This window comes from Mustelus asterias, chromosome 25 (assembly GCF_964213995.1).
Source record: "Mustelus asterias chromosome 25, sMusAst1.hap1.1, whole genome shotgun sequence".
Lineage (NCBI taxonomy): Eukaryota > Metazoa > Chordata > Chondrichthyes > Carcharhiniformes > Triakidae > Mustelus > Mustelus asterias.
In genome coordinates, this window is record NC_135825.1 from 53,058,560 (window position 1) to 53,069,723 (window position 11,164).

General features: G+C 41.3%; 1 protein-coding gene across 1 annotated transcript in view; it reads left to right on the plus strand.

Annotated features, from left to right (window-relative positions):
- Window positions 1-8,198, plus strand: part of LOC144479178 (polyglutamylase complex subunit TTLL1-like) — a 33,450-nt gene extending 25,252 nt beyond the window's left edge. The window contains exons 7-10 of the mRNA XM_078197784.1: window positions 4,382-4,525; window positions 5,356-5,442; window positions 5,534-5,697; window positions 7,045-8,198. Of these exons, the coding sequence (XP_078053910.1) occupies window positions 4,382-4,525; window positions 5,356-5,442; window positions 5,534-5,697; window positions 7,045-7,168 (519 nt within the window). The 3' untranslated portion in view covers window positions 7,169-8,198. The remainder of the gene's footprint in view (window positions 1-4,381; window positions 4,526-5,355; window positions 5,443-5,533; window positions 5,698-7,044) is intronic.
- Window positions 8,199-11,164: the final 2,966 nt, after the last annotated feature.

The window sequence follows — 11,164 nt, forward strand, 5'->3', positions numbered from 1 at the left end:
CTATATGTTACACAGGAAGAAGGAAATGAGAGAGTGCAGAATATAATGTTACAGTTACGGTTAGGGCGCAGAAAAAAATCCGCTTAATATATGGTACGTCAATTCAAAAGTCTGACAGCAGCAGGGAAGAAGCTATTCTTGAGTTGGTTAGTACGTGACCTCAGACTTTTGTACCTTTTTCCCAACAGAAGAAGATGGAGGAGAGAATGTCCGGGGTGCATGGGGTCCTTGATTATGCTGGCTGTTTTTCCAAAGCCGTGAGAAGTGTAGATAGAGTCAATGGATTGGAAGCTGGTTTGTGTGATGGACTGGGCTACGTTCACGACCCTTTGTCGTTTCTTGCAGTCTTGATTAGAGCAGGAGCCATACCAAGCTGTGATACATCTGGAAAGGATCTATCCAGAACATCTGGATAGATCTTTTCTATCGTGCATCTGTAAAAATTAGTGAGAAGTTTGGCGGACATGCCAAATTTCCGTAGCCTTCTTATAAAGTAGAGGCATTGGTGGACTTTCATAACTATAATGTTGGCGTAGAGGGACCAGGACAGGTTGTTGGTAACCTCGACACCTAGAAACTTGAAGCTCTCGACCACTTCCTCTACACCACTGCTGATGTGGACAGGGACATGTTCTCCACTCGGCTTTCTGAAGTCGATGACTATTTCCTTTTGTTTTACTGACATTTGAGGGAGAGATTGTTGTCATTTCACCAGATTCTCTATCTCTTTCCTGTTCTCCATCACGTCATTGTTTGAGATCTGACCCACTACAATGGTGTCATCAGCAAACTTGAAAATGGACTTGGAGTGGAATTTGGCCACACAGTCAAACGTGTATAAGGAAAATAGTAAGGGGCTGAGGACACTTATCCCGAGGAATGTTAATTCTTAAGAGAGTATATGTTTGTTGTGTATAATGAATTCATTAAGTGTTTGCTATTGCTCATCTACTGTTAAACCTTTTAATCTAGCTTCACAATCTACCTTCGCCAACTCTCCCTTCATATCTATAGGGCTTGCTTTATTCAGATTTAAGATCCTCATTTCAGATGTAACTAAATCACTTTCAAACTCTATATAATATTCAATGTATTATGAACTGCTTCTCAATAGGCTTCTTTACGACAAGGTTATTAATTTCCCTGCTTCATTGAAAAATAAATCTAAAATAGCTTGTTCCCTCGTTGATACCTTGCCGCAATGATCTGGAATGAATTCCATGAACCTGCCTTCTGCACCAGTATTGCAAATTTGATTTGTTTGTCTCATTTGTTCATGTGCAGTTTGTCCAAAGAAGGGTCCTTGCCATATTGCCTGCTGGTGCTGCGTCCGGATAGGTTTTCTTGGCGGTTTTTCTCAGTGGTGGGTTTGCTCTTGCCTTCCACCCTCGTTTTCAGTATGTGACAGGCACTCGCGGGAATTGGAATAAAACCCACGCTGAACCAAGCTAGCCCTGTCGCCAACTGAACTAACCAGTCCCTTTTCCCAGTCTATACGAGGAATTTAGTCCTCCATAATCATGATCCATGCAGCTCTAATTTCCTGATTTATACTCTGCCCATCACCACAACTACTATTAGGGAACCTCTAAACTAAGTCTATAAACCCAAAAGGTTTATGGCTCCAGCTGTTTCTTAGCTCCACCGAAACTGATTTTACCTTTTGATCTCTGAGCCAAGATTCTTTCTACAATTTTTATTGCATCCTTTACTGTTAGGGCCACCCCACCTCCTCCATTGTGCCTACCATTTACAGAAGTCTTGGAGTGTTCAGCTGGAGCTTAGTTGATTGCGCTGAGTCGTAAGGTTCTGGGCTTGAGATCCACTCCATAGCTTGCCCACAAGAAACGAAAGATGACACTCCAGTGCAGTACTGAGAGTGTGCCGCAATGCTGGAGGTGCCATCTTTCGGATGAGACATTAAACTGAGGCTCCACCTGCCTGCTTGGGTGGATGTAAAAGACCTCATGGCACTATTTCGAAGGGAAGTTAACCCCAATGTCCAGCGCCAATATTTATTCCTCATCAACATCACAGGAACAGATTATCTGCCCATTTTCACCTTGCTATTTGTGGGAGTTTACTGTGTTCAGCTTCGCTGCCACATTTCCTAAATTATAAGTGACTATACTTCAAAAGTACTTCATTGGCTGTAAAGCTTTGAGACACCTGATCATCCTGCAAATACCTGTCTGGAAGAGTCTTTCTTTAACCTTGGTCACCATGCAATCACGTCTTTGTTGTGGTTATTAGATTAAACTGATTCATTTCCATCTGCGCAATTAATTAATTTACATTGTTACAAATGTTTTGCATATTCAGATGTAGTGCCGATAATTTTTTTTCCCCTGACCTCTCCTTATGTCGCTCATGCCATGTTACCTTTGTTAAGCTCTCTGTCTCATCCTGATCCACAATCTTTACCCAAATTGCTACTCTGCTGTACAGCGTTGTCGTTTCTCTCACTACTTTTGAAGCTGCCCTTTCCTGAATCCAGCCAGCCACGGTAATGACACATGGTGGTCAGCGGTTTGCAGATGAAAGCTGATGGAACTACTGTGTTTTGGGTTTCCATGCTACTCTTTTTTACTTCCGGAACCAGTGTTCAAATGATTGGACAAGGGTCCTCTCTCTCTTCGCTGTTAAGAGAGTTGTTTGTGACCTGACTAGAGGCAGATTTAACCCATGGGGTCACAGCATAGAATGAAAGTTGCTGATCCTAATGGCCTTTTCCTGTGGCAAAAAAATCTTGCTTTTAATTCAGCCCCAAGTTGACAACTTTTTCAGAACGGCGTCAAGATAGCAGATGCAAATGTTTTGGAATGTATTGTTAAAGTGTAGATAGAGTCATAGAGGTTTACAGCATGGAAACAGGCCCTTCGGCCCAACTTGTCCATGCCGCCCTTTTTTTTAAAACCCCTAAGCTAATACCAATTGCCCGCATTTGGCCCATATCCCTCTATACCCATGTAACTATCTAAATGCTTTTTAAAAGCTAAAATTGTACCCGCCTCTACTACTACCTCTGGCAGCTTGTTTTAGACACTCACCACCCTCTGTGAGAAAAAGTTGCCCCTCTGGACACTTTTGTATCTCTCCCCTCTCACCTTAAACCTATGCCCTCTAGTTTTAGACTCCCCTACCTTTGGGAAAAGATATTGACTATCTACCTTGTCTATGCCCCTCATTATTTTATAGACCTGTTTAAGGTCACCCCTCAGCTTCCCACGCTCCAGAGAAAAAAGTCCCAGTCTATTCAGCCTCTCCTTTTAACTCAATCCATCAAGTCCCGGTAGCATCCTAGTAAATCTTTTCTGCACTTTCTAGTTTAATAATATCCTTTCTATAATAGGGTGACCAGAATTGCACACAGTATTCCAAGTGTGGCCTTACCAATGTCTTGTACAACTTCAACAAGACGTCCCAACTCCTGTAATCAATACAAAGATGGACTTTCTCCTCCAGCTGATCATACTTTACCAGCCAGAGTGCTTGGTGTGATCACTGGGATACATAAAGGTATCTGCACAAAAAGTAGATATTTCTTTTCGGATTAATAGGAACAAATACCTTACACGTGAATCAAGCTTCAATATAATGAGAATTTACAAAATTGACAGACTTAAGTAAAGGTTATTGTTCTACTTCATAGAAAAATATATGCAATTTTTCTCTACAGCGTTTACTCATGTTGGGGCGGCACAGTGGTTAGCACTGCTGCTTCACAGCTCCAGGGTCCTGGGTTCGATTCCTGGCTTGGGTCACTGTCTGTGTGGAGTTTGCACATTCTCCTCGTGTCTGTGTGGGTTTCCTCCGGGTGCTCCGGTTTCCTCCCACAGTCCAAAGATGTGCGGGTTGGGTTGATTGGCCATGCTAAAATTGCCCCATTCCTGGGATGCGTAGATTAGAGGGATTGGCAGGTAAAATGTTTAGGAATATGGGGGTAGGGCCTGGGTAGGATTGTGGTCGGTGCAGACTCGATGGGCCGAATGGCCTCTTTCTGTACTGTAGGGTTTCTATGATTCTATGGTTCCTGTAGTGGAACAGCTTCACTGGCGTTTCCCTAACACCTCGACCAATTGGCCATACCTCATGTTGGTAATTTCATTTGCTGTGATACCCTCCACAGCTTACCCCAATGCTGTTGGACACGATTGGTCTATTGGTTACCTCAGGAATGGGAACGCCTCTTTTCTCCCACGCCTCCTCCCCAGTCCAGGGGTAGTGAGACTGTTCCTACCACTGTCCCGGTTGATATCCATTGCCACGGCAGACCAGCAACTGAAGCTGGACCTTCCTGGCCAGCGCACTTCCGTATACAACAGGCTCTCTATCCCTATTAAATAGGGACACAACTATATAATGATTGTTCTGTTTTCAGGGTGACTATAATCCAATACATGGTGGGAAATGGTCAGTAAGTAATCTGCGACTGTATCTGGAAAGCACACAGGGGAAGGATGTGACTGATAAACTCTTTGATGATATTCACTGGATAGTCGTTCACTCACTGAAAGCTGTGGCAGTAAGTACATCAAACAGAGGTTTCCCTCAAAGGGTGTGTTTTTTTAATCACTTGCTGTATTCGGGTAAATACCTCCTGTTTCTCCTTACACCTGGACACTTTTGTGGAAGTAGCTGGGGAATACAGGGCTGCAGGAATTCAGAAATAGAGTGCGAAGAGCACTGCGTTTTCTAGGCTTTAAAGGCAGATTTTCCATGTCAGGCCATTGCAGTCCTAGACTGCTCATTCCTTTTTGGTGTGTGGGGGAGTTTGCTGTGTGCAAATTAGCTGTGGTGTTTACTACCTTACAACAATCACCAGACTTCACAAATAATTCATTGGTTATAAAGCACTTTGAGACATTCGGTGGTTGTGAAAAGCCCCATGTAAATGCAAGTCTTTTTTTTTTTGTTTTCTTTTGTGTATTATGTCCAGAACATACAGATATAAGCTGTCCTGTTCGAGTAAAAATATACTGCTTTATAATACGTGCGTTCTAATTCTATGTAACTGTGTGTTAACCATAATAGCCTTTGGCTCTGTTATCCTATCATAATTCTCAGTTTTATGATGACTAACAGCCCCCTCTCTCTGTCAGCTGATGCAGTGCTGAACAAGAAATAAAAGCTTCATCAGGCCATGACAAGGACACACACGCAGGTCACTTCCCTAAAAGAAAAGCTTGATGATTAATCCAAGATATCACATCCTCTGTTTGAATAATTGTCTTAAGTTTGCTTTTGACAATTTTTTGGAATTCTGAATTGTGTGTCTGTCACAAGGATGCAGCACTGTATCGTTCTCTGTCTGACATTTTCCTCACGCGCAAAATGTTTTTGGAATTTTCACAGCCGGTAATGATTAACGATCGACACTGTTTTGAATGTTATGGTTACGACATCATCATTGATGACAAACTCAAGCCATGGCTCATTGAGGTGATGACTGGATGTGATTTCTGACAATTTTAAAACAATTTTGCAGCTCCGTTTTCTACTGCTGCCTTCTTATATTGGGTTTGTATTCTAGGTGAACGCATCCCCTTCCCTTTCTTCTACCACTGCCAATGACCGCATTCTGAAATACAACCTCATCAATGACACCTTAAACATTGTTGTACCAAATGGTGAGATGCCAGACTGCAAATGGAGCAGATGTCCACCAAAGGAAGCACTTGGCCACTATGAGCTCTTGTAAGGTTTTAGCCTTTTGGCAGTATGTTTTGCCTCGCTATTTCTTTTGTTTTGAGACATCATTTGAAAACTTCTGGTTCTGGTAGCTCTGATAGTATTCCAGCCCGGTGGCCATGATCCACATGCATCTGAAATACTGAAACTACCCCTCACCCCATGGTTATATCTCCTCATACATGGACTTGTGTTACAATGTAATAATACACCTTGGAAGAAAAGTTGTTTGGCTAGATTATTCATGGGGATTAATATGACCTTGTATATTATCATCCTGCCCTGACCTCACTTGGTATCCATGTAGACGCTTTACACTTAGGATTAGACTGTAGCACCCACTCCACTGGTTTTTAGCTAAGACCATTAACTCAGCAAAGATCTGAATCTTTTCACCAGGTAGTGAAAGTATCATTTGTTTATTGATAAATGCAAAGCCATCCATACTTCCTCATAAATTACCCATATTTATTTTTCAAAACTATTATTGTGTATGTCCGTTAGTACCATTGAGAGAGCTTAACTTTCCATAACAAATATGGGTGGGAACTCTCACCAGGAGCATATCCCCCACCCGCGGGAAATCTCTGACAGCGGCGGGACGGGAGAATCTTGCCGGTAGTGAACAGCATGTGCCTTCCACTGCCAGGGAGCACACGGCTGGGAAGCTGGAAAATCTCACCCATGTTCGGCACACATAGTTGAAGGACTTAAGGGTTCAGAACATTATGCATTCTGTTTAGTTATCTTGCAAATAAAGCTCTCCACATGCACACTATCCTGAATTCATCCATTGACATTCTAGATCTGATTAAAAGCCTTGGTGTAGGTGGCTTGTTCCAGCCAGTGACATATTCCATCAATAGCTTTACTTTTAGCTCCATGTCCCCAGCTTAATCATGTCCCTGCTCCTCTTGCATATTTTTCTCCTGAAAAATCCATTCTCTCCTAGTCTTTCCTTCAAAGGTTTAATTGTCTGTTGCCTTTCCAATCCCCTGACAACTTCTTTAATGAAATCTCTGCCCTATTTCCAGCCACTGAATGAGTCCTTGCCCTCTATGATTTTAATCATCATTTAAACTTCCCTTGTATATTTCTCCTGAATTCTTAAACTTCCTGGTCTTAGTTAACTTCACATCAGTTCCCTCCATCCTTGTTTGTCCCATTACCTGAGCCTCACCACTTCCAATGCTGTAATCACCTGTTTCAGCTCTTGCTATTTGAGCTAACCTCATGTCTGCAACATAACTTGTGGAGTCTGAATCAATTGTTATTAATGCTAAGTTTTATAAAAAATTTAAAAGCCAGCTTTCAAGTAGTTCTTGGCCTGAAGTGTTTTGACTCTTTCCTCAGATATGATGAAGAACTGGCACAAAATGAGGGTGTGGATTGTGAGGGGAAGCCTCGTGTAGGGCCTTCTCTCAACAAAGGCAATAGATTGAAGGATACCAGAAAGCCTTTTTCAACTTGGAAATAAAATTGGTCTGATATCAAATCTCAGAACAAGTGCCCTTCACTGGAAGCATGGTTCAAGTAGAGATACTCAAGTAGAGATACACCAGTGTTCATTCTCTCTCATCCACATGGCACAAAGCCATTCCAATTCTAGTATTAAACTTGCATAACTTTTTCAAGGATATTTCTAAACTACACATAGGTATTTAATACGAATTGGTACAACTAATAATCCTGGATTTACAGTATTGCAAACTATGTTCACAGACTTCAAGGGACCAACGGTTTGATCAACTTGGCAAGAGACGATGTTATTGTTTGGCCAAAAGATTTAAGTTGCAGATTTATTAAATTAAATATTATGCTCAGAACTTTCTCTCAGCATAAAACTGTAATTGCTTTTGTTAACTTGTACATGACCACTGAAATACAAGTCATAGGGGAGGAGAGATCTTTATGAAGCTGCAGGTTCATGCATATCATTTAACTATAGTGCTGAGTGGTTAAATAAGGGGATATTGGAAAACCATAGAACTGTCAACTAGCTAGTGACAGAGTGTACATTTAATTTGAATGTGATGTGCCATCATTTAGCCAAAGATCTGTTGAAGCTGGGACACTGAGCTTTGCATTGTTCCGACTGCATTACTGGGGTCAGAGTTCCAACTCTAACTTGCAATGAGAACTGAGTCTGTTCTCGCTGTATTGTTTGCAACCACTTATGGAAGCATTATTATGGTATTATTTTACTAACTTTAAGATTCTTAAGATACAGGTACAAGTGTCACATTGTAGTTTGTTCTGCATTTGACCCTTAAGCTGTGTACTGCTCTAATATCTACTGCAACATCTTTTAATTGTCCAGAAATATGGTTTACAAAGGAAATGCACTGATTATTATTTATTTTTTATTTATGTATTTATTTTCAGCCAAAATGTACCTCATTGAATTGAAGTTGGTCACTAATGTTTTGCAAACGCATAACTTCCAATAAAAGACCAGAGTTATTGTATTAAATTACATTTCTGGATTTGCTTATTTTTCTTATTCTATTGTCAATTACTGTTCAGTGTGTAATGTATCACTGCCATGTTTGCTTTCTGCACACATTTATTACGATGCCAGCAATAGAATCACCATGTTATTTCCTCTTCAACTGTCCCCCATCATACAACTTCCACATACTCCAACCACCTTTTGTGAAAATGTGTATCAGTAGTTTATTTTCTCTCACTGATCCAGCAAGATTCAAATCAAATTCAGTTCTCCTCCCCAACACTCAGTTGAAATTGGCTAACTCAGCAAACTGGAGAATCAAATCGGCTGTATATGGCCTTGCATCACAAAAGGTTCATTGGACAAGCTATTAAATGGTGGCTATCCTATTGCACACATCAACATTTTGGCCCGGGTAAGCGTTCTCCAAGGCGGCCTTCGCGGCACACGACAGCGCAGAGTCGCTGAGCAGAAACTGATAGCCAAGTTCCGCACACACGCGGACGGCCTCAACCGGGATATTGGGTTCATGTCACACTATTTGTAACGCCCAGTTGCGTGGACCTGCAGAGTTTCACTGGCTGTCTTGTCTGGAGACAATACACATCTTTTTAGCCTGTCTTGATGCTCTCTCCACTCCCATTGTTTTGTTTCTTAAAGACTTGATTAGTTGTAAGTATTCGCATTCCAACCATTATTCATGTAAATTGAGTCGGTGTCTTTATAAACTCTGTGAACAGAATTCCCACTCACCTGAAGAAGGGGCTTAGAGCTTCGAAAGCTTGTGTGGCTTTTGCTACCAAATAAACCTGTTGGACTTTAACCTGGTGTTGTTAAACTTCTTACTGTAGAACTCTAGACAGACATTCCTTGAAAAACTGCCACCCCTCTCCAGTACATTTCCCCGAGAATATCTTCTTCCAATTTACTCCTCTAATTTGCTGCCTTATGTCTTCATATTTCCCCTTACTCCATATAAACACTTTCTTAGCTTGCCTGATCCTCTCTTTTTCCAATGCAAGCATAAAGGAGATAGAGTTATGATCGCTATCCCCAAGATGCTCTCCCACAGAGATCTGACACCTGTCCAGGTTCATTGGTCAGTATCAGATCAAGTACAGCCTCTCCTCTTGTAGGCTTGTCCATATGCTGTGTCAGGAAATCCTCCTGACCACACCTAACGAACTCCTCCCCATCCAATCCCCTTACCCTAGGGATATTCCAATCTATGTTTGGGAAATTAAAGTCTCCCATCACAACAACTCTGCTATCACTGCATCTCTCCAGGATCTGTTTCCCTATCTGCTCCTCCACCTCCCTGTTACGATTGGGCGGCCTATAGAAAACTCCCAGCAAAGTGATTGACCCCTCCCCACTCCGAACTTCCACTCAGAGACTGTGGACAATCCCTCCACAGCATACACCTTCTCTACAGCTGTGACACTATCCCTGATCAGCAGTGCTTATATCTTTTAACAATTTAAACAATATTACTCCCAAATAAAACTCCACTGAAGTCTTGTACAAGTTCAACATTACATTCTTTTAATATTCTATGTCTTTGTCTACAAAGCCCAGGATCTTTAAAATCTCCTGTGGGTTTCCCATTAAATGTACTCACCATGAAATCCATGGTGGGAGGGGTGTGCTGCCAGCATCAAAAGCTGGAAAATTCCAGCCCAAATTTCCAACTTTTATCCCCATTTCTCATTATTTCAGGATCCTTTATTTACAAGTAGTTCAAAATCACCTCTTCCATTGGCTTCTGGTCCAGGTAATCTGGTGTCACCCACCTGTTACTAGTCATGGAGACTAAAGACAAATGTCCATCCCTTGTTCCCTGGTGTTTACATTCCTTTAGATATAGAGCAGTTACAATTTCACATCCTCTTCCAACATATTTTAAACACAAATCCCAGTTAAGACATGGTGATGGGTGGCACAGTGGTTAGCACTGTGCACCAGGGACCCAGGTTTGATTCCAGCCTCAGGTCACCTTATGGAGTTTGCGCATTCTCCCCACGTCTGCATGGGTTTCCTCCCACAGCCCAGAGATGAGTTAGGTTGATTGGCTATGCTAAATTAACCCTAGTGGCAGGGGATTAGCAGGGTTTATGGGAATGGAGCCTGGGTGGTTCTGCATTGATACAGACTCAATGGACTGAATTGCTTCCTTCAGCACTGTAGGAATTCTATGACAACCAATGTTAACACTTGCCAAAACAGAACTAATGGCTGTTTTGCCATTGTTATGGTTAATTAAATAAATGCATGGGTTGTGTGGTTCAAACTACTTTTTAGCCATTATTTCAAAGCTCACAAAGACTCTTAATGGTCCGTAATTTAATTAGGACAACTGTTGAAAACAAATTTCTGGCAATTTAAGAGTAATTATTCCAGGAAGTGCACTTTTTAAAAAGTAACAGCTGTCATCCCTCAAGTATCTCAGCTAGCAGAATATCGAACTGAACAATTTTTAAAATTAAAATGAAATCCAGATATTACTTCAGACCAATAAACTTCTAAAAATGAGCATCAACAAACTCTTACAAGGTGATGCGATTAAGTTCCATCTTTAAAGCTAATGGTCTGGAATATTCAATATGTCTATAAAGGACATCCCCAACAGAAAACCCAGTGGAATACACTTCACTATTTATTTCCAGGCTGAATAAGTTTCCTTTTTAATCAGCTAACCTTTGGTTTCTCACTTTATCCATGCAGCTATATTCCCAGTAATTTCAAATGCCTTTATTCTCATCTGTCCTTCACTGTTCTCATTCCCAATCAGTGACTGGGATTGCACCAAGCAATCTGATGGAACTAAAGACCACTTACCCTGTTTTGAAGCCAGGCCTCCATTCTAAGGCTTAATTTATCTTCCTCAAATGGAAGTTTTTACTTATTCATTCTTGGCTTACAAAATTTATTATCCATCCCTAATTATCTTTAAGGCAGCATTGGAACTTAAAGTATAGTGGGAGTATCTATAATCACAGGGACTATTAGGTAGGGATTAAG